The following is a 22871-nucleotide window of genomic DNA, read 5'->3' on the forward strand; positions in this document are numbered from 1 at the left end:
TTGAGGGTCTGGCTTTCATACTCTAACATTACCACATTTATCCAACTGGCTTCTTTATCAGGCATGCAAAATGAAATGAATCTTGCTTTTGTTAACTTTACTTTGGCTTAAGGATCATCTCAAGAGTAGTTTTTCACAGGAGTACTCAGGGCTCGACACTAACTTTTCAACTTACTAGCCAAGTGGCCAGTGACATCTTAGATGTTAAAAATGACAATTCCAATTTGTCTACTGGCCAAGTTGAGTGGAAATCGAAAACCGGCAGTCAAAACTGAATTTCTACTAGTCTATGGCTAGTAGGCTACCGTTAGTGTCGAACCATGGTAGTACTTGTCTGCAATGTGGTATGGTTTTTGCTAGTAGGGATCATAAAGTAGTCAAATTTGAAAATGAACTCTTTAACTTGACAGGTCATACAAACTCTACAGCAAGCAATACCTGAATGCACACAACACCAAGCATTAGCTTTTGCAAATACCGTGGATAGAGAGGTACATAAGTCTAAAGCCTGGACAATCATGAGACATCTATAATTGTTGACTGGATCATGGGTCTCTCTGCTTGAAAGTCATTTGTAATTTTTTTGGTATCATCAAATGATAATTGAATATTCTGATATTTAAAGTGAGGGTTTGCTTTCTTTAATGCAAAAAGGCTGTTAACTTAGGTTGAAGAGTGACACAAGAAACAGCTGTTTCAGCATCAAGTTGTAGGTATTTTTGGGGGGACATACAAGAAGCTGAGGGGTGAAGGGGAGGGTAGGGGAGGTAGGTGAAAATCTACACTGTACTCCAATCAAGAAGGAGGCCTGAGATGATGCCTCTCCTTACGTAGCTTCAGTTGTTTACCAGAGCTACAGTGTATGGTGTAAAGGTGTCTTTTTTTATCATTTTCGTTTTTATTTCATTAGTTTGCTCTGTTTGAAACATTTTCCATGACTATTCATTGAGCTGTCAACTACCAAAGTGCTTTCGGTAACTGTAAATTGGTCATTATAAACCAACAACAGCTTCATCAATACTTTTATGTATGTGCTTTCTTTCTCAGGGAAGATCAATTGTGAGGAAAGGAAGCTACAGTCAGTGTGAAATGTCCAGAAAAATTATAAAGGTATCACAAATGCAAAAAGGGTGCGATACAACCTGCAAATAGTGGGAATGTTTGGAAAGACTTTTTCGAACAAAAAAATTTTACGCTTCTTTCAGCAACACATACATCTTGCAGAACTCACGGGAACTAAAGGGTTAAGGAATGTGGCCTAGATTTTTTTTGGGTGGTGGCTTGGATAGAAAGTACATGAAATGCGCAAAAAACCCACCTGTCAGTTTATATAAGGACATGAATGCTCTTTCGGTAACCCAGTTTTCTCATGGTTCTGTCAGTTTATGTAAGGACATGAATGCTCTTTCGGTAACCCAGTTTTCTCATGGTTCTGTCAGTTTATGTAAGGACATGAATGCTCTTTCGGTAACCCAGTTTTCTCATGGTTCTGTCAGTTTATGTAAGGACATGAATGCTCTTTCGGTAACCCAGTTTTCTCATGGTTCTGTCAGTTTATGTAAGGACATGAATGCTCTTTTGGTAACCCAGTTTTCTCATGGTTCTGTCAGTTTATATAAGGACATGAATGCTCTTTCGGTAACCCAGTTTTCTCATGGTTCTGTCAGTTTATGTAAGGACATGAATGCTCTTTCGGTAACCCAGTTTTCTCATGGTTCTGTCAGTTTATATAAGGACATGAATGCTCTTTCGGTAACCCAGTTTTCTCATGGTTCTGTCAGTTTATGTAAGGACATGAATGCTCTTTCGGTAACCCAGTTTTCTCATGGTTCTGTCAGTTTATATAAGGACATGAATGCTCTTTCGGTAACCCAGTTTTCTCATGGTTCTGTCAGTTTATGTAAGGACATGAATGCTCTTTCGGTAACCCAGTTTTCTCATGGCTCTGTCAGTTTATATAAGGACATGAATGCTCTTTTGGTAACCCAGTTTTCTCATGGTTCTGTCAGTTTATGTGAGGACATGAATGCTCTTTCGGTAACCCAGTTTTCTCATGGCTCTGTCAGTTTATATAAGGACATGAATGCTCTTTCGGTAACCCAGTTTTCTCATGGTTCTGTCAGTTTATGTAAGGACATGAATGCTCTTTCGGTAACCCAGTTTTCTCATGGCTCTGTCAGTTTATATAAGGACATGAATGCTCTTTCGGTAACCCAGTTTTCTCATGGTTCTGTCAGTTTATGTAAGGACATGAATGCTCTTTCGGTAACCCAGTTTTCTCATGGTTCTGTCAGTTTATATAAGGACATGAATGCTCTTTCGGTAACCCAGTTTTCTCATGGTTTACATAGCAGGGTACTTCAGGACCAAGTCGGAAGCCACTGAAGTGTCGCGTGATGCATACTAAAGTCATTGCTCACCAGATGTGTGCTGTTCATATGCTTACCTGGTTGAATAAGATTACCAATTATTCGGGTTTGTTGAAAGTGTTAATGTTTTTAGAAAACTTTGTTGTAATCTGTGAAAGGATGTCAGTTTTTTAAAATTCTCTTCTGTGATTCATCTACCTTAAGAAATTATAACTATATAAGTTAGACGCAACGTGCGCTCTGATATTTTTTTCCTAACTGTCATACATTACTGCTCAAAGGTAAGTTGACGGTCGACTCGAAGCTCAGTCCTCGAGACTATCGAGGATCGAGAATCGAGGCTCGAGTATCGAGTATTGAGACGCTGGAAGAACTTTTCCAGGATCTCGATCCGCAGTTTCGAGGAAACTATTTCTCGCACGCGAAACAAAAACGAAAGACAAAGGTAATTTGAAGAATTAAATTATTATTATTATTAACTAAGTTGAAATTGTAAATTGGCCACCGTAAAGAGTTAAAAAGCTGACGTTTTGAGCATTAGCCCTTCGTCAGCGAATGGAAGAAGGGCTAACGCTCGAAACATCATCTTTTTAACTCTTTATGGTGGCCAATTTACAATTTCAACTTAGTTGATATTACCAAATTACCTTGTTGCCCCCACTGACGCAGCACCACAGTTTCTTTAGAAACTTACCACCTTTATTCGAAGGAAAAAGGGCTTGACACGCGGCTTCATGACACAGAACAAAAGCCGCTTGCATGTATGCAAATATTTTCATTTTGAACAGGACTCGAGCTTGAATCAAGTGGCTATCTAATTTTTTTTAATATCACCTCTATAACGCTTACTTCAAGAACATTTGAACTTCTACTACGTGTAGGAGCACCCCTATTGGTAAAAAAAACCTACAGTCTATTGCAGTGGTAAACCATCGAAATTAAAAAAAATTTCAGTTTGTTTTATAAAAGCGATAGACCACACTTTTTTTTTTTTTAATCAGTTTACCAATATGATAACCCACTTGGGATGTTGGGAGGGCAATCGTAAATTTTGAAAAAAAAGGTGTTTGTGACACTGACAGCTACTTTCCTACACAGATGGTCTGCGAAGGATTCTCTGTAACGCTGTGCTTGTACGGAGGGATGACTGTGATCTTCTAAGCAGAGTGTTATTGTCTGACTCCTCCTTGTGGAAAGGTACGGTAACTGTTGACGGCATTTGATTTGCTTATCGCAAATTTAATTATATCATTTTTTTCGGTTGTATCTTAAGTTGAATTGGTTTTATCAACTAAGTTGATAATGAGCAGTTAATTGGCTACGGTTAGAGCTAAGGGCTATCACCCGAAACGTCAGCTCTTAACGGTTGCCAATTGACATTATCATATCATTATCATTATCAATTGACATTATTTGATAAAACCAAATTATTTAGTAATACTCCCACGAACGCAGCACCACATTTTCTTCAGAAAGTTAAACCGTTTTTTTTTAACCTTTGTCATAAGTTGATGAATTAGACTGACAGTCCTTTCCTCTCCACAATGTGAATAAGAATTGTGTTGAAAAAGATTATTGTAATAAAGCATCATCGTCTGTCTCACGACACAGCAACTTCCGGTATGGATCGTGACGTCTCGACTGACATCCGGTCTTTTCGCTGACGTCCAGTTCGCCGGTAGCTTGAGTTGATTCGCCGACGTGTTATGTCCAGTTCGCCGACTTAAGATTGAACGATGTGTCATGAAACAAATTTACTTATTCTGTCTTTTAAGCTGTTTAAAGAGGAGACCGAACATTCATAGACCCAATAATTTTATATGACTGACAGTTAAGTTGACATTATAAACACTGATACTAGCTGACTCTTTAGGACACAAAAAGGATCATTACGCACTTGATATTGTGAGCAAGTCCTTGAGAAGAGTTTTTTTTTGACGGTCTATCTTAAGTCGGTGAACTGGTCATAACACGTCGGCGAATTGATCCGAGTTGTTGGCGAAGTGGAAATCAGTGAAACGACTGGAAAGCCTCGAGTGCCTATTGTTAGACTTCTTCAGGCGATAAAGTGTACTAGATACGCATCACAGTTCACCTTATGGAGAGTCACGCTCGGTTGTGACTGTTTGGGAACACTTTTTCGAAATGCGCATTTCACGGCCGTTAAAAAACCAGCAATCAAGGCGGAGCATACTGCTTCGAAAGGTCACTTTTTTGCCTGAAGAAGACTAATTAACAGTTTGCAGTCAAGATGTCGCGGTATACACGGGTGGAAAGCTTAGGTCGGAAGTGACTGCTGGTGAACATCATTAAACAAGTGCAGACCTTAGTTTTAAGACTTAACAACTGTTTTTGTCTCAGTTGCTAGGGCCCATACCCACAAGCTGTTTATGAACACGTGAGTACACAAACCATCTGTAATTTCAAGTACTTGAAATATTGTACTCCTCATTACTTTTGTTGATTTTCAGCGGAGTATGAGTGGTGACTTGTTGGTTTTTTTCTCTCTTGTTTAGAATGTTGATGGATTCCCTGGGAAAGAGAGCATTTGCCATTCATTTTACCAAGGTAAAGAATAAAATGCCTCTCGACGACTTGCGTTAAAATTCTGGTCGCCAATAGTTAATTTTCAGTCGCATTGGCGACCAGTAGGTCGCCGTTTCTGACCCTGGTTGATTTGGATTCCAGCATGTGTGCAAGCTGTGAATGGGCCATAGCCCCACTCAACCACCCTACCATCCCCACATCTGGCATTAACCATCATTTTTCGTAATTTTGTTTTGCAGCATTACAGTCAGATCCAAAAAGACTTTGTTGAGGATGATCACGAACATGCTGTTTCAGTGAGTAGCGTTCATTGTTCACTGTAGTGTCGTTGATTTGTGGTATAAAGAGTTAAATACTGAAATAACATTGAGTAAAATTGACGTCCTGTTGAATATGTGGCATATGGACTGCTGAGAGTGTTCGACTCACAGTCAATGTTGACAGTAATATTGACGGAATACCCCGGAAACTTTTTAAAATCTTGAAAAATTACTTGATATTCGTTTGCAGCTCAACTGCATACAGTTTTTTTAATCGTTAATTTCTGAAGTAGTTTTTATTGTTTGCTTTTTAAACAGGTTACATCTTTATCAGTTCAACTTTACACTGTTCCAACAATAGTAAGATTATTTGTATGATGGTGTTACTTTTAGAGTTGTTCCTTCATTTGTTAAGCGTAGATCAGGCTTGATTTATTGTGTTTTTGTCAAACAAGTGCAGGCGAATCGCTTGAATCGAGAGCTACGCGCAATAGGAGTCTTTCCCGTCTGCTGCGTTTATTAGGCGTGTTCTGCAGCCTAATTCACTTAAGGGTCACTCTTTCGTTCGCTAAGACAGGGCTCGACATTAACGGTAGCCAATCAGTTTTGGCTACTGGTTTTCGATTTCCGCCAGCCAGTTTGGCTAGTAAACAAACTGAAATTCTTTTAACATCTAAGTTCTTACCAGCCACTTGGCTGGTAAGTTGAAAAGTTAGTGTCGAGCGCTGTAAGAATCGCTGGTTTTGATGCACCAGCATAGAACGCAATGCTACGCTGTATGAACTCAGTAAAAGGATCAAAATTGTCGTCGAGGATGATTATTTATTCCTTACATCAGTGAATTTTGGACTTTTAATACCTCAATTTAGGCAAGGATGCTGATATTAGAACATGATGTATTGGAAGTGATTCTTAATGCATTCATGGAGCAGTTGAGGCCGGCTTTGAACAGTAAGTTAGCGGAAAATGTCTAGGCTACTTTTGTCTTCTACTATGCGCTTTATTTATTATGCAATCTCTACGTTTGTCATGTTTTGTTCCTTGGTGTTGATACAGATCCTGACCTTTCTTTTTTTCTAGATCAAGGAACCTTTGAGTTTCGGAAGCATTCCCTCAGCAGGTCCTATTTTATGGTCATAGACCTCAAGTAAGTAATAATGAAGTCTGCAGTGCACTCGCCTTTAAACGGGATGCGGAGCAGCGCAGTGAACAACGTATAGTTCGCCGATTCATTGCCGAGAGGGAAGTCAAGGACAACAAGTATTCATCCCCTCCCTTATTCTTCCTCTCGACAATCTACCCCCCCCCCCTGTGAGAAGGTATTTCTCTCCTTAACCTTCCTGTGCATCAAAAACCCAAGATGGTAACTACAGATTAGCGTTTGCTCGCCGAAAATGCTCCTGAACTGAAGGCTAGTAACTATTTTGAATGAAAGAATGAAAACGCCCCGATAGGTCCCATGTAACGACACAATTGGACTCCCGTGAGGGTTTTGTTAAAAAAAGATAAAGACAATTTTTTTAAAATATGAGTTATATCATTCGTAGGTATATTCTGCTGCACAAACCCACAGAATGGACCGAGGAACTTAGAGGGAAGTTTATCAAGTTTTTAGACAAATTCTTCGGTCTTCTCAAGTGTATGCAGGTGAGATATATTTCAAGTGGGAATGAAGTTATCCCATTAAACGCCAACTGATTGTCCTTGCTACAGCTGTACATTTTCATATCTGAAGATGACATTGATCTTCGTGGTAATAACCACTACTTAAGCAGGCAAAATAAAGGGTAGGTAAAATTCAGGCTTGCACGAGAGTTGAACCCATGACCTCTGCGATACCGGTGCAGTGCTCTACCAACTGAGCTAACAAGGTAACTGGGAGCTACAGTTCTGTTTAATTCTCTGGCCGTATCTTTGAAAACGATACAGAAAATCCTTGCAGGAAGCCAGCGTTACGGTGGGAGACTGACTCAAATTGTGGGATTTTCTTTCAGGGAATGGATATGACGACCCGTAAAACAGGTCGACACGTGGAGATAGAGCCTGACTGGGAGGCAGCGTTCAACTTGCAAATGCGAATGATGCCTGTCTACTCGCTGGTTTATGAGTGGTGCTTCAGTGATGTATGTTGTCAATTTTCATTGTGGTTGAATAAGTCGTGGGGCATTATAGGCCGTTTTCTTTTCCCTCTTTTTTCGCAGCTTATACCGGTTTCAATAGCATGAAGTAAATTACTACTCCCTTTGCATGAATCTTAGGTCACCCGCCAGCCCCTCCCCCCTGGTTCCCGCATGTCGTCCAGCCCCTCCCCCCTAGTTCCCGCATGTCGTCCAGCCCCTCCCCCCTAGTTCCCGCATGTCGTCTACTTTCTTTGACCGTTCCCTCCGTTTCTGCCCCCGTATGCAAATAAGCTCAGGTGAAATTAAGTGTCTGAGAATGAGTACAGTGACTCAGCCACATGTACGGAAGAAAAACATATGTATTGTCAATACTAGGAATTTACATCTTTATTTAAAAACCATTTACTGTATATGTAGGAAATTAACTTTCGGTTCAAAACTATCTGCACTAGAAAAATTGCATTGCGAGCAACTTTCAGTTAAAGCCCTTATGTTTGAAAAAGATGTTTACCCTGAAAAAGTATCCTTTTATGGTTTGGGGTTGGCAACTGTTGTTTACCGGGAAGTGGTATTCAGTTGAGAACTACTAAATGACCATGATGTCTTTCTTCAGGTACTAATATTTCGCACAGCCATCCTTGAATCTATCAAAACACTTCTTGAGTCGAGAAAGAAACAAGAGGAGGTAGTCATGAAAGCTTTGCAAGGTTGGTTGATCGGCAATTCAATTCAATTCAATTCAATTTCAATTCAATTTATTTATTTGTTAGCAATACAATATTATCACAATCCTAGGTGACCGGCAATTAGCAAGCTATTCTAGGCGGGCCACCCTTCTAAAACAAGTGCTGTCTCTGCTAATGATCACATACCGATACAATTAAAAGAAAAAAAAAGTTTACGGCAAAAAAGTTTACGCACATGTACCTGTGAATGTTAAGGGAGATAAGGGCAACCTGTCGATGGAAGCGAATTAAGAATGCAGGAGTCAACTTGCGATGACCAGAATCTTGGTTAGCATCACTTCTTTTAAAAGCAGTGTATCAACAGGCATATCTAACTGCAAAAACGCACCAGCTCAGACAACCAACAAGCTTCGACCCAGCAGTTCAACATCAAATCAACGTCCTGCTTGGCCTAATGCCCTTGACCCAAACGTTCCGGGGCTCCAAGCTCAACGGTTTCCCACAGGCGCCATGCGGCGACCTCAAAACATAAGATGGTCGCCAGAAATGAAATTTTAGCCGCCAGACGGAACAAAGAACACTTTATTCTGAAAACCAAAGAGAAAGAGGCAATCATTTTTGCAAAAGAAAACGAAGAAAGCGCGCGCTAAAATTAATTGTATATAAAAGAATTATAAATGGAAAAGGGTTATGTATGGGAGATGAGTGATGTGGGATAGGGAATGGGGGATGGGCCATGTATGCGTGATTAGTTCTCTCTCGTCATCCTTTCTTATTCTTGATGACGAATTTCCTCGTGTTTGTTTTCTTGCAGTGTCTACTCGTGCTATGAGAGTATTTCGGTATGATGTGGCATCTTCACCCATTTCTGTTCACTTGCCTGTCTCTAGATTTTTAGCGGGTAAGTACATTTAATGCAAGTGTAGTGGAATTTTCCAGTAGATTTTCAACTATAATCCGAGATTCTAGCGGTTTTTCCTTCGATAGGATCTGTGGATTATACGGGTGTTAAGAGATCCATTTGAAAATTTCGTGAAGTGCAAAAGGCAGTAGTTGACCTGTGTTGAGGTCAGTTTATTATGGGTGACGAGCCATTTTTACAACTTGACTTAAATTGTGTTATTTTTCAGGTCTTCTTCTTGCCTGTGAAAAATTTGAACTGTCGTTTTGGGATCTTTTTGGATTCGAAACTCAGGTAAAATTAAAACTTGTAATCTTCTCGTTTACAGCTGTTTCCATGTCGAATAATTTCAATTATAACTTCATTTGATCCCAGTATCCCGGGATTGGTATGGTTCCAGTTGAATATTGATTTAATTATCTCCTCCAAATACTTAAAAAAATCGGATATTAAATTGATAGCAATCGGGTATTTGTCGGAGGCCGTTACTTTAAACCGATACCTCTCCTCCCTCCCCTCCCCTCCTTCCCCTCTCCTCCCTCCTCTCCCCTCCCCCCTTCCTTACTCTCAAGCATTTCTTCAGGCTTCGCCAACAGTTTGCTGGTACCCAATTATACCCTTGGGTGGAGTATGATGTACTTAAGTATCTTGCTCGAGTTTGCAACACAGTGACCCCCCCTCGGGTTGGTTTGAACCTCTCGACCCAGAGTACCGCCAGTTAACCGTGAGGCTATCGTATCTTTCACCTAAGTTTCATAATTCGCTTTGAATGATATGCACTGTGTAAATCTTTTCCAGGACGACAGGCTTAAGCTGTTTCTAATAGAGTATCCTCTTCGTACTCTCGCTATGGCAGCACAAGTCCATGCTGGACTCTGGCGAAGAAACGGTTACGCTGTGATGCATCAGGTAACACATGAAATACATTCCGCTCGTTATCTTGTAGTATGCTGTTAACTGACCTTCTCTTCACTTAGCTTTGTATCGCTTCTTTTTCTTTGTTTTGTTTCTAGCGAAGTAATGTTAAGTTGTACATGGTTTTGCCTCCATCCAGGTATACAACTATTTGCATGTAAAATGCCGTGCAGACATGTACGACAAGGATGTGACAATGCTCCAGGTATGGTTCATATGGTGTTGTTTTCAGTTCGCTGTCTGCGAAGCGAAATAAACAGATAATGTTGTTTTTTTGTCCCTAGCGTGTTTGTGTGAATGTGCGAGGGTTTTTTAGTATCAGGAGTATTGTTACCCAACTTAAAGGGTTAAAGTGGTTTTAGAAAAGGTTAATAAGTTCGCTAATAACGTAGTATGATACGCTGACAAGTAAGATGAGTCCGTGGCGACTGAGACTGGTTCGCTAACGTCTGAGTTGGTTGACCAGCATCTTAAGTTGGTTTGTTATCGTTAGAGGTTTTTTCCGCAGTGGAACATTTCGATTTGAAAAACGTGAGATAAGAAAAGTTGAAGCCTTAAATTGTGTTTTCGTTTTTCTTTTGAAGGTTGTTGCTTCGTTTTTGGACAGCGATTATTTGTTAGTTGCCATGTTGGACAAGTTTGATCTCATGGCTTGGTCAAGGTTAATTTGAATGTTTTTTTCCGTCCACAAAGTTTTATTTTGTAGTCTCAGCATTTTCTCTCTTTTTAACCTCAAGCTCCAAACTTGATAAAATATCAAGCAATTTTATGAAGCAAATGCATATTCTCCTGTCATTTTCTATGAAGCCTGCTCAGTTTTTTAACAGTGTATTCGGGAATGTCAAAGAACCAGTTTGGAGACATTAAAGCTGTTGTTGCTGTTTTTGCTGCATAGTGAGAGTTCCTTTCTTACCATTGTTTCAGTTGACTGGCTCAGTGTAGTATTGTTTTTCTATCATTTTCTAGGTTCGACTTTGATGAAAGCAAATATGACCAGGTGACAAACCGTATTAGGCTATGTTATTTGTATTTTTCCTCTTTTTCAACAACTGAAGCGTCAAATACTTTTGAATAATAGTTCGTGGTAAGTCTGACACGGCTTTTTGTGCCAGCCAAGAAACAATTGAGATTTCTCTGAGTATCCATAGGAAAATTCGTTGAGCGCCGCTCCAAAGTCCCCTTTACACGAATTCTCAAGTTCTTCTCAAATGTGAAATCCAGTTCACCCCGTTAAAATCGACACTAATTGCAGCTTCGTTAATGGAAGTTTTCACCCGTAACCAGTGCTGACTTATGTTTGTTTCTTTTGAAAAGTTTAATTCTTGAGGTAATGCGCCAGTTCTACCAAGGTAGAGCTAGTTTAACACACCCTCTGCTCGTCAGAATCCAAAAAAATGTGCACGTATTTCATTGAGGTAAAACTACTGTTCACTCTCCTCGTCCCAAATAATTGCTGGGTTTTTGTGGATTGTTTCAGGGGAAGCTGACTCAGATTTTGACGATTTCCGAATCATTCTTGTCCTTGCTTATAGCCATTGTGGGTAAGTTTGATACACGATTGTTAAGGACTGTGGAATTCGTTGAAAGTTAGAATTCGGCTTCTTAAAGGGATGTATCCTATTCAACGTTTGCTTAAGCTAAAAACGAATCATTGAGGCGTGTTTTTTAGGAAGAATTAACTCAGCCAGTTATTGAGCTTTTAAGTTACTAGTTGGAAGGTTACATAGAAACATTCCTGTTTTGGATACTTGCAAGTTTTATTTCCGAGTGTGCCTTTATCATTGACTAAGAAAAAACTTTTTTTTTCCAATTTTCATCTTTTATTGTCAGGTGAGCGCTACATACCTGGTGTGGGCCGTGTGTCAGCGGGCGAGTTCATGAGACGTGAAATCATACACAAACTGTGCCTACGTCCCATGACCCATAGCGAGCTCATAAAAAATCTTCCTCTTTTCGACAATGAACTGGAGGATGAAGAAGGCGTGGACGGGATCATCGAATCTGTGTCAATATTTAAGTAAGAGACGGCGGTCTTCTTGTATGAAACTTTTTCCCCCGTGCGTTTTTGCTGTGATACCGTTTACAAGCCGCAAATCCTAAAGCTTGCTTGAAGTGAATGTTGAGTGTTCTCTTTGCTGGTTCGTTTTGTAGCAGATTTTACGTCTGCCTCGTCTAGAATAAAATGCTAGAATTAATTAATTGAGGTTAAAGTGAGCCGAAAAACTTCAGTATAAGTATTAGCTCTCTGATCGCCATCTTTATCTCAAAAACCTCTATGCCACTGATTTTTTCCTCTCTTTTATGTTGGAGACGCGTGTAGTCTTTGAAAGACTTTTTTCAAAACGGTATTTTAACCCTCTACTAGGGATTAAAATTATTTAGCAAGTCCTTGCATAAGATCGCGAAAGTTGTGAGTCTGTCATCCTCAAGAAATCTTTGGCATGTTTTCATTAACCTCGAAACTATTTTATTATTTTTACTGTCTACAAACAGTAGTAAATGGTAGACTGCTCTCAATCTTAGCGCATAAAAAAGGGAATTTATCGTTAAGAGTGGCCTTTTATGATGAAGCGCAAGGTGCACGTTTGAACGTTAACGAAGTAGAGCTGAAAAACGCTTCTCGCTGATTTTTTTCTGCACTGATACTGGTTTGCAGAAAACCTGGAGTTACAGGGCGAGGATTGTATGAACTGAAACCAGATTGTCTTAAGGAGTACAATCCATTCTTCTATCACTACACACGGGTAGAGCAGTCCAAGGTATATATATTTCTCACATTTGAAAGGCTTTAAAAAATGACTTGAAGCTACTGCAAGGGGCTAATTAGAATGATGATCAACTATACTAGACAACCAGTATGATCTCAACACGCCAATACGCGACCAGCGAAAGAATAAGAATCACCTTGATACGTGCATAGCCGAACGTTGGGTTGCCTCAAGTGTAGTTTTTTTTGTCAGCTTAGTGACTACAACTTGACTCCCCGCACCCACATTAGTTTCAGAAATGTTTGTACAGCATTGCACTTAACTTTGAACATGATCTCCAACAGGCTGAAGAACAGCAGCGTAAAAGAGGGAAAAGTGAACGAGAAGTTAGGGGTAAGACTAACGATTTTGTAGTTCTTTCCCATGAAGATAGTGTTGATGATCTCATGGCGCTCTGTTCGAATTAGTGATTTAAATTACGATAATCACAAAGGCAAATCGGATCGAGGGAAAAAAGCAATGGGGAAAGGTGGCGCTAAGCGCGTTAGCGGAGCCCCATATGTAACACGGTAACATAACTCCTTGAGAGAAAAGCGCCACTTACAGCCGAGTCACCTACTGTAAAAAAGAAACACAAATCAATCTTGGATATCTTAATATATTGCACTGATCTTAGAGCCGCTCTTTTCTGAACTTTCTACTTTGTTTTTTTTTATAGGGGATCACCCACCAATCCCTCCTGAGTTTTGCACACCCTTTAAAAGTGTGTTGAACTTGCTGACCAGTAAGATGCTTGTGGGACTAATGAACACGCTTCTCCAGCGAGCGCAGTCTGCTCAAGCCAGAGCTGTTACTGATTTGCTTGTGCAACAAGTAAGCAGCCAGTTAGACATCAAAAGCTTTTTCATGGCGAGAGAATGTTGAAATGGAGACATGCTCTGGAAAGCCATACAATTTTTGTTCACTCCACTCAAAAGTAATTCTAAACATTTGCCTGTCATCCTAGTCTGAGATACCAAGGTGATCTTGTGGTTTTATTGTCTAAGTAATGGGTTTTTCCTCAATAGTACTTAATTATTTATTTATTTATTTGAGTATTCAGTACAGTCAGCACAAAGTACTAGGTGAATAAACAATAGGACTAGGGGTCCCCACGAGGTGTACCGCCAACCCAACCCGACTAGATAATATCATATAATATTATAATTAATTTTTAAAATATGAGAACCTTAACAAGAACACTGAACAACAGTGTTGCTTCTACGACATTTAGGACAAATAGTCTTACAAGACCTTCGTCATGGTCTAAAACTAGGTTCAGACGGTCAAAGAAAAAAGCTTTAAATTTCTGTTTGAAAATGCATAATGTACTATTTGCCTTAATTGTATCAGGGATTGCATTCCAGAGGTTAGCTGTACGGATAAAGAAAAAGTCATTAAAACTAGATATTCTTGCAATGCCCTCACTAGTATTAGTACCAGCTGCTGTAGTGACTGGTGTTGGTCTGAAAAACCTGACTAGAAGCCAGTGCCATAGTCACTTCGCTGACTAAAGACTCACTCTTCCACTTGACACCAACTATTTTTTCGTTGTTGTTGTTGTAGGTTCTTCATCTAATTTGTCTTGCTCTTCACGAAGAAAAAAGGCATAGAATGAATAACAAGGCAGACGAATTTAACTTTATTTCCGTGGCAACTTCCCAAGGAGGTATTCACTGGTTTACGTATCCCAATTGGCCGTGTTAATCATTAAGTCAAACCAAATGGATTGAAAAGTATAACTCTCTTGACACAGAATGGTATTATTGCCGTTAAATCATGCGCAAAAGACAGATGCTTATTGCATTTGCTCCAGTGCACATCACAGTAAAGCCATCCTTTAACAAGCTTTTTTAACAGTGTTAAAAGCCTCGGTTCCCAATTGATCGCCCCATTTCGTGAGAAGATAGCGACGATTACAGAAAGATGATTGCGATTGGTTCATTTTGGACAGTGTTTAGGGTCCTTTTCGATGTGACAATATGGAAACTAAACCAATTTTGACGGCCAATCTGAACTAAGTGGAGTAATTCGAGGAACCAGTAAGAACTCAGAGTTGTAACATGTACCTGGTTTCAGGCGCCGAAAAAGGAAGAAGTGGCCCAGTAGAGTTTGGCTTTGGTTTTGTAACTGATTACTTGAAAGAATTCTTCAAGTTTTCAAGACTTATCTCTTAACATTGTAAAGTAATGCATCCCGGATTTATTATGCTACGTTTTTGCAGACCATTCTCAAAGTCTTCTAACAACACTGGATAAATTGCAAAACTGTAAACTTCCTGAGGAACATGCTAGGCAGTTGGTCTGGATCTTAAAGGTAGCTCCCTGCCATTATTATCAGTAGGTTTTTCTCTGTTCGTTTGTTTTCTGGAATTTGAGTGGCATCTTCAGAAATTTAACTTAACTATGAACAAGTTTATCACGTTCAATTAATTTAAATCCGTTCCCTCCGTGCTTAAACTTGCAGGTAGCTGGGTAATTCAAATATTAGTTATATTAAAAGACGAGAAAAAATAATGAAATATTATTACAATCCTCAGAATGTGCGTGATAGCAAAAGAACGCAAATCCCTCTAATTTCTATTAAATTTAATGTTATTTGTAAGCTGTCGCAAAATCGCGTACTATTCCTCCTTTTTTTTGCCAGTTTGGGTTTTTACTTTAACAAGTTTTGTAATATTCCATCTGTAAAGTTCGAAAGTTTGTTTAGGCTGTGACCGTAATTGTCACCAAATTTCTTTCCTAGACTTTCCACGAGGAGCTTGAGGCGCGTCTAGGAAAGCCCCAAGGGGTGGGTATAGTTCAGCGCACTCGATTCGAGAGGAGTGTTTCACAGGAAGAAGAGAAGGCCAAGAGAGCTCGGCTTGCCCAGGAGAGGAGAGCTAAAATCATGGCGCAGATGTCTGCTTTACAGAGATCGTTTATCAAAGAAAACGCCGCTTTACTAGCATCAATGGAAAATGAAGAGTAAGTAAAGATTAGAGAACCGTGCTGGAATGGATTGGAATAAAAAGAAGTTTAATCTTACACAACTATATGACATCGCTTGCATCGTCTGATGTTGATCTTAGATAAAAATATTTGTGCTCCAAGTGCGTTTATTTTTGCAAAGTTTGAGCCGAAAGAAGCGACAGTCATGATATTTACCTCCATAAATCTGTCTAGAACCTCTAATTGATTGATTGAAACAACCAGTTACTGAGAGAAAGTATGCTCAATAGGATTGTTACTTTGCTGTATGTGCTAGGTGCAACACAGCGGAGTCGACAATCGCAGAAGTCAGCGAAGTCGTTTTACGTGAAGAGCCCGTTGTACTTGGAGTCCAGCGGTGTCAGAAAGGAGTGCGAACGACACATTATGCAACCGAGCCTTGCATTTTGTGCCAAGAACAGCAAGAGGTGAGAGCATGTCAAGTTAAATGGAAATGGAACGTTGTAAAGTTATTTTAGTGCGGCAATGTTTGTTCTTCTGTAACAGGTCAGTAGTGACGGACGAGCCTTAGTTATAGCCTCTTTTGTCCAGCGGTCGACTGTGCTGTCCCGATCCCGTGGCAAAATGTTCGAGAACGGTGACGATCTAGACCCCCTTTACACCCCAGGGGACAACTACTGGGGAGTCCATGTTAGCAGCTGCGGTCACATGATGCATAGCGACTGCTGGCAAGGATTCTACCAATCTGTGGTGGTCAAGGAGAGAAGAGCCATGCGTATGGGACAGTATTTCAGTGTAGATGTCTCTAGAAGAGAGTATCTCTGTCCATTGTGCGGCTGTATCAGTAACACAGTTCTACCCGTGGTGCCTGCGCTGTTCGACTGTCGGGGAGATGGGTAAGTAGATGATTTTTCCCTTTAATGTGAGTCGTAAAGATTGTGGACCAATTATAACGCATGAAAACAGTAACGAGAACCAATGAGACTTGAAGATCAAAATGCGTAACCCGTGCCAAATAAAATAAAATGGTTTTAGTTCCCAAAGGGAACAGATTCCCCAGAGCGCCCCAGGCTTTTTTCCTTTGTTTAGGAATTTTGCTGTAAATTTAGTCCTGTGGAAAAAAAAAGACGAAAATCGTTACATGTTTACACAGCAACCCTTTGGATTATTTAAACTTATTTTTGATTGCATGGTGTAATGTGTCATTTCTTCCTTTCCGTAGAGTTGAAGAGGTGACAATCCCAGAATTTTTAAGCGGTATGCAAGAATTGGTCTCGTCGAATCTCAAGCTGTTATCACATGAAGAACTAAAAAAAAAGAAGGAAGGTAAGTATACAAGGCAGATCCAGGGGGAGGGTCCGAAGGGTTCGCCACCCCTATCCCCTCCCCATCTGTTAGTTTTAATCTTTTCACATTGTTTACCTCCTCTGCCCAGGAACATCACCAGTTTCAGAAAGATTCCAAGCAGTATTTCAAAATCTTCTGAAAACTGGGTAAGGCTAGAACGTCTTGTCTTCTACTTCCCTTTTTTTCTTGGCGTCCCCTTTGCATATCCTGAGATGCATTTTGACTTTTCTTCCCAAGAACGAAGTTTTCCAATGATTTGAAAGAAATGATGCGGGTCTTCTCACAGTCTTGTTTCACGGTGAGTAAATATGTGATGGCTTAAATATATTTTTACCTAAACATTCTAAAGGAATTCTTTATTTCACTGAAGGTGTTGTTGTTTTTGTGTATTTATTTTCTGTTTTTATTTTTTTTCAAATAAAAAGTCCAAGCGTAAAATTAAACTTCCTCGGAGAAAAACGGTAAAACTTCAAACTCGTGATTTCTAACTGTTGTTTTGCGAAATTTCATCGCACAACCTACTAGAAATTTGTAGTGAGCGCGTGCGAACAAGTTGACAATGGGGAATTGGCTAAGCCAGCCCGACAAAGTTTTTTTTCCCCCCAATCTCTTGTGAACCTGAGTCGGTCGGGTTGATAGAAATAATAATAATAATAGTAATAATAATAATAATAATAATAATGATAATAATAATAATAATAATAATAATAATGATAATAATAGTATAATATTAGTATAATAGTAATAAACATAATAATAAATCGATGAATAGATATTTGAATAAATAGATAAATAGTTAAATAAGGGACTAAGGAGGTATTACTCTATAAAAAGCCTAGATACTAATCACAAATGTGTTTCCATTTATTAATTGATTTTGTTTTCGTGTGTGTGCGCATTTAGGTTGGATTGGGAGTTGATCCTAATGACGACGACAAACGTGTTCCCCTGTTGGTCTGGGAAGCATGTGCATATACCATACAAAGTGGAGGTAAGTTCAAACTTAATTTGATTCATTTCTCCATCCATCGTCACGAGGCAGTCAGCGCTACCTCTGGAGTAAGAGGCGACCTCTTTGGACCTCTTGGTAGAGGTGTATCTTTAGACGAAGTGCTCAGTTTTGCGAGGTGCTAGCTTAGTGTGAGTTAAAACTGAAAGAAATTGTAAGAAAGTGGATGCAGAGGGTAACTTTCTAAAGAAACTACCGTGTTGTGTCGGTGTGAGTATTACAGAATAATTTGGTTTTATCAACTGAGTTGATAATATAAACTGAACACTGTAAAGTTTTCCCAAAGCTGACGTTTCAAGTTATTTAATATGTGTTAAATTTTTTTGTCATTGGGGACCGACTAATTTCCTTCGTTTGCTGTTGCTAGAGAGTGCTTTAAGAGTGGAAGGCAAGCCTCTTTTCTCTGGTCTTACATCTCGCCAGGTAAAATCGTGAAACATATGAGTTCTTTGTTTACTATGTATATTAACTTTTTTTTGTGTATAACATCTTCGTTTTGACATTCACCCCTAGTTTCAGTGTATGGCAGCGTTAACTCGCCAAGCTTCAGTTGTATCAGGAGTATTTTCAAACAAGGCCGTTCAGAGGCACTGTCTGCGGTTATTATCTGGTAAAAAAAGAGGCTCGTTCGTAAAATAAGGAAAGCTGTTATTTATTTGTTACGAGCAAGGTGGACAAGGAAGAAATCTCTTCCTGTAAGGATTCGAACCTTAGTCTTTTGAGAGGTCCACTGAGGCGCAGAGAACCCAATGTGCCACAGAAAACTCGCTGGGAAGCAGGGCAATGTTCTTGTTTTATATGACAAGCGTCCCGCATGCTGCAAGGTTCAGCAATATCGAAAGCGTTGTGTGTGTAAATAGAAATGAATTCCTCACGTTTGAACGTAATGTACGGGCTTTTTTACCTACCGGTTCCCTGAAGCTCAGAAGTAGATTATAGGATCGTTGGGAAATTGACCAAGCGTCGTTCTCAAATTTTTATCCTCGATCGTCCGAGTTTATTGACAGTGGAAGCCATTTCACACACTCTTGCCAAAAGGGCCACTGGTATATTTCTGTTCAAAACCTTGCACTGTAATGCGTTGTCGGGGACATAGGAAGGGAGGGGTAAAAGATAAAAAGGAACAGGCGCTCCATAGAATATTCAAGGGAAATGGGGAGGGGAAGGGAAAGGGGGGAAGGCTAGACCCACCAATGAGAGTGACTGTGGAACGGAAATGTTGGAACAAGAAAATACCGTAATTCTGACATTCCCCTGCTCCCTAAGGCAACCCACAGCTCACGTCCCATCACCACGAAGTCGGGTCGAGGAGGGTATCGTTTGGTACTTGATGATCGAAATACTGGTAATATCACGATGTAGATATGGTAGCTGGTTTTCTGTTGCTTCCAGCAATAACAACTGTGTGCCACTTACCAGTGTGCACCTGCTTGTGGCTTTGGAGCTAATTCTTGGAGTAGCACAGGCGACTATCGTTGCTTAAAAGTACTGTAACCGGGATCATTGTTTGTTGCTCCTCTGTCTCCACTGATTTTTTTTGTTATTATTATTTGACCCCAGTCCTAACACCCGACGCGGTTCCTGGCACTGCAGGTCCGTCTCTCCTGGAGCTGGACCTTTTCAGTTTAATGGTTAGTAGTTATTGTCATCTTGACTGTCGTTGGAAAGATGGAGCTCCTGAAAGCTTTATCTGTGTCGCACGTGATATGTCTGACGGGGTAATTTTGCTTTTCTTGTCAACTTACAGAACCTTGTTTCAGTGTTTAATATTGCGTAATGTTGTATTGCGCATCCTTACTGCTACAAATTTTCTCGCGTGAGGAGCGCAGACTGCAACAAAGTCACGGCTTTTTTTTTTTCGCGGAACTTGTTGGTTGGCAAGGTGACCCCACGTGTTTATTTACTTTTTTTTTGACGCTGAAAACTCATTTTAAAGCGAAAAAAAGTAACTTAGTAGCAGTTGTATCATGTAGATTTCAGTTGCCCGAATCTCTGCATTTGGGACTATCTAGCGAAAAGTATGCTGAAAGAAAAAAACAAAACTCACCTCATGTTCTGATTTAACTGGATTGTGTCAACGAAACAAAAATTCAAGGTTTTTGTTTTTATGACCAGGTAAAGCTCCGCCTGGTTCTACCGAGCATGTTGTATCAGGAGTCTAGTGATGGTGGTTCGTCGCCCGTTTTGAAGAGCATTGTGGGTCTGAATTCTCCCGTGACAATGGATCAGTGTGTTTTTCAGCTCACACTGATGGCGCGTATTGTGCAAATACTGCTCTGCACGTCACCTGATCTTCCAGGTAAAACAATGGGCTAGTTTTGGATTTTCATGTGATTGGTCGAAGAGATTAAATAATTTAATGACCTGAGTGGCGAAAGTAATCCAGGATTCCATTGGTTTGCTTACTTCGCTCTGTGATTGGTCTAGGAAACTCGCGCCATCCATCCCACCAATCAGATGCAAAGCTCTGACATGGCCAGCCGCGTTTTCCCGCGCTACGGGAAGTTCGTTGTTTTAATTTGAGTTCTCATCGGCCCATCGTGATATTTTTCTTTTCCTGATTGGCTGTGGTAACTTCTTTACTCTTGGATCTACAGCACTCAAACGAATGGTGTTAATTCCAGTCCATGAAGCAGTCTTAACCGTTTTTGCTAAGCGAGAAAAGATGTCTAGGAGAGTTAAATTTCACGGAAAAGACCGCCACATGAGCTCTCGTTTATTTTTCTTGGCACAATTCACTTAGCGGTCATTATTTGATAGATGCTGACAACGAGGGGGAACCAATGGACCAGGAGGGGCCACTTCAAGACGAGGCTGTTAAGTTAGCCGCCGTGTGGGGTAAACTGAAGCACTGGGCCGGGTAATGAAAATACTTGTTTTCTCTACTTTAACTGAAAACTTTACTTATATTGTAATTCCGATTGAGTTTTGCAGTTATTCAATAACGATTTTCATCTCTCGCACCCTTGTGCTTTTTCTTTAGCGTAAGCCCTCCTTATTTGAGGGTGGTGAGGAGAAAGAGAGAATGTCACGTTATTTTAATTCGACCTAAATTGGATAGATATGGATAATGTATTTGTTTCTCTGAGTAACCCATCTTTGCAAACTGGAAAGCCACGTTCTAGGTTCTGTTACCCGTTTTATTATCTCACTTCTAGTGGCTTATTCTAGATATACTTTCTGGTGTTCACGGCTCTCTGAGTATAACATTAAATTATGTTTGGTTTGCACCATTAAAACTAATGTAAAACAATGAATACTCATGCTTAAAATTTCTCCTGTGGTTGATAAGTATTTTTAAAAGGAAAGCTTTCGGCTCTTAGTATACAGCCGCCAAAGAACCAAAATGGTCTGTACGGGTTTTACACTCGAATTCTGCAGTTGACATTTTAGTTACCAGAGCCTTATTTTTCGATCTATTTTAAGTGAAAATGGTGTAACTGATTGATAATAACTTAATTGTTTAATTTTTTGTTTTAGTTCCCAGTCCATTACTCCACATCCTATGCCAAAGGAGCTTCTCAGACACGTGTCAACGCAGTTGTTACCATTCCTGCGCTGTTCGGCTCTCTTCTTTCATTTCCTGACTGATGTTCCAGGACCGTCTCTATTGAAAGGTAACCAGCACGTCTCCAGCAGAGAACAAGTAATAAAATTTGAGTTACTGTCATGAATAAGTCTGATCTTCAAAAAGACCCCTTAACGAATTCATTTACTTCGTTGTAGTTTTCTTTTTTTGACATTGTTTTTCGCGTGAACCTAGAAAGTGGAAGTTGAGACTGATTGCTGAAAAGCGTGCACAGTACTCGCGGCTCGCCTAAGGAAACCATAGTAATATTGACACTGCGGTCAAACGTCGGTGCATGTGCGAACATTGTAGTGGCTTGGTGGTGTGCTTTCTTACACATCAAGAAAAATATACGCGCGTCTGATTGGCTGAAAACGAGTTCCTTTTTTCATGTAACGCGAGTGCAAATTGCAAGTAGCGCGCACGTAGCCTCAAAGTTTCGTCTGTCTTGACTTTCTGTAATGCTTTTTAAATTATTAAATTAAATTATTATTATTATTATTGTTATTTAAATTATGAAATTAAATTACTAACAAGTAAGAACATGATTACTCGTGCAATTTGGTGTAAATGGGCAATTGTAAATTTTCAAAAGACTACAAATTGCACTTGCCCTATAGGCTCGTACAATGTTTTTGACTTTGAACAATTTACTCGCTCTTATAAAAACCAAATTGCACCCAAAATCATGTTATTACTTTTGCTTGTTGACTATGGTATTTCAACCATGGAGAAATGCGTGATTTTGGAAGAGTTGAAAAGCTTCGAAGCTTCCTGCCCTTGCCAAGGGGTAGCTTGAGCGCTAGCGCAAATTTTAAAACTACACCAGTTACCATTCTAAAAAGCATGTTTTCGGTTCTGTCCTCGTGTACCGGTTCACAAGGGAATTACCATTGTTCTTTCTTTGTTTAGGAGTTCTCGGTTAACTATTGTGTATTGTTTGGTCTTTTGTATTGGCTCTTGTGAACCGGTACACCAGGACAGAACCATGTTTTCAGTCACCTAAGAGATATTACAATCGTCAAATACTTGTCAAGTTATGCGCTGCAAGTGAATTTATTTGTGTGATTCAGATTCCCACCGACCATCGTTGACCGAGGAGATCGAGTGCTTGAGCCGATACCTTACAGTGCCCACAGACATGACGCACTTACTGCAGTGGAATCAAGACAGGTCTTATGTTAGTTCGTCTACTATCTCCACCACCATCAAAAGGTTTGTATCCGTATTCAAGCTCTTTCAAGGTCGTGCATCGTTCGGCCGTGTTTGATTCTTAAAGGTAGTCATATATTTCGGGTGCAATTTGGGGTAAACTAACGCGAGTAATATTTTGCAAAGACAAATTTGTTCTGTTTTGTTTTGCTTTGGATTTTTCTACAGGTGGTGCAGCCACGAACACGTCAGGAAAACTTTGTCTACTGCGGGAGTTGAATTGCTCGGGTAAGTGAAGTTTTTTTGTGATGACCGTATGA

The 22871-nt window shown here is 39.9% G+C and overlaps 1 protein-coding gene across 1 annotated transcript in view; it reads left to right on the forward strand.

The window, feature by feature from the left end:
• The window catches only part of LOC111330540 (E3 ubiquitin-protein ligase UBR2), a 29181-nt gene that overhangs the window by 3993 nt on the left and 2317 nt on the right, over positions 1 to 22871 (forward strand). Inside the window, exons 6-46 of the mRNA XM_022935409.2 lie at positions 411 to 491; positions 1048 to 1110; positions 2352 to 2475; positions 3468 to 3566; positions 4731 to 4767; positions 4886 to 4937; positions 5156 to 5212; positions 5495 to 5536; positions 6046 to 6127; positions 6257 to 6323; positions 6724 to 6823; positions 7171 to 7299; positions 7910 to 8003; positions 8797 to 8883; positions 9113 to 9177; positions 9682 to 9792; positions 9938 to 10003; positions 10383 to 10459; positions 10765 to 10795; positions 11276 to 11339; positions 11629 to 11815; positions 12455 to 12557; positions 12851 to 12899; positions 13225 to 13379; positions 14112 to 14214; positions 14770 to 14861; positions 15291 to 15511; positions 15792 to 15942; positions 16022 to 16371; positions 16698 to 16801; positions 16911 to 16968; positions 17060 to 17120; positions 17726 to 17813; positions 18199 to 18254; positions 18345 to 18441; positions 19392 to 19462; positions 19947 to 20130; positions 20592 to 20691; positions 21312 to 21448; positions 22473 to 22614; positions 22780 to 22839. Of these exons, the coding sequence (XP_022791144.1) occupies positions 411 to 491; positions 1048 to 1110; positions 2352 to 2475; positions 3468 to 3566; positions 4731 to 4767; positions 4886 to 4937; positions 5156 to 5212; positions 5495 to 5536; positions 6046 to 6127; positions 6257 to 6323; positions 6724 to 6823; positions 7171 to 7299; positions 7910 to 8003; positions 8797 to 8883; positions 9113 to 9177; positions 9682 to 9792; positions 9938 to 10003; positions 10383 to 10459; positions 10765 to 10795; positions 11276 to 11339; positions 11629 to 11815; positions 12455 to 12557; positions 12851 to 12899; positions 13225 to 13379; positions 14112 to 14214; positions 14770 to 14861; positions 15291 to 15511; positions 15792 to 15942; positions 16022 to 16371; positions 16698 to 16801; positions 16911 to 16968; positions 17060 to 17120; positions 17726 to 17813; positions 18199 to 18254; positions 18345 to 18441; positions 19392 to 19462; positions 19947 to 20130; positions 20592 to 20691; positions 21312 to 21448; positions 22473 to 22614; positions 22780 to 22839 (4097 nt within the window). The remainder of the gene's footprint in view (positions 1 to 410; positions 492 to 1047; positions 1111 to 2351; positions 2476 to 3467; positions 3567 to 4730; positions 4768 to 4885; positions 4938 to 5155; positions 5213 to 5494; positions 5537 to 6045; positions 6128 to 6256; positions 6324 to 6723; positions 6824 to 7170; positions 7300 to 7909; positions 8004 to 8796; positions 8884 to 9112; positions 9178 to 9681; positions 9793 to 9937; positions 10004 to 10382; positions 10460 to 10764; positions 10796 to 11275; positions 11340 to 11628; positions 11816 to 12454; positions 12558 to 12850; positions 12900 to 13224; positions 13380 to 14111; positions 14215 to 14769; positions 14862 to 15290; positions 15512 to 15791; positions 15943 to 16021; positions 16372 to 16697; positions 16802 to 16910; positions 16969 to 17059; positions 17121 to 17725; positions 17814 to 18198; positions 18255 to 18344; positions 18442 to 19391; positions 19463 to 19946; positions 20131 to 20591; positions 20692 to 21311; positions 21449 to 22472; positions 22615 to 22779; positions 22840 to 22871) is intronic.

This window comes from Stylophora pistillata, chromosome 6 (genome assembly GCF_964205215.1).
Source record: "Stylophora pistillata chromosome 6, jaStyPist1.2, whole genome shotgun sequence".
NCBI lineage: Eukaryota > Metazoa > Cnidaria > Anthozoa > Scleractinia > Pocilloporidae > Stylophora > Stylophora pistillata.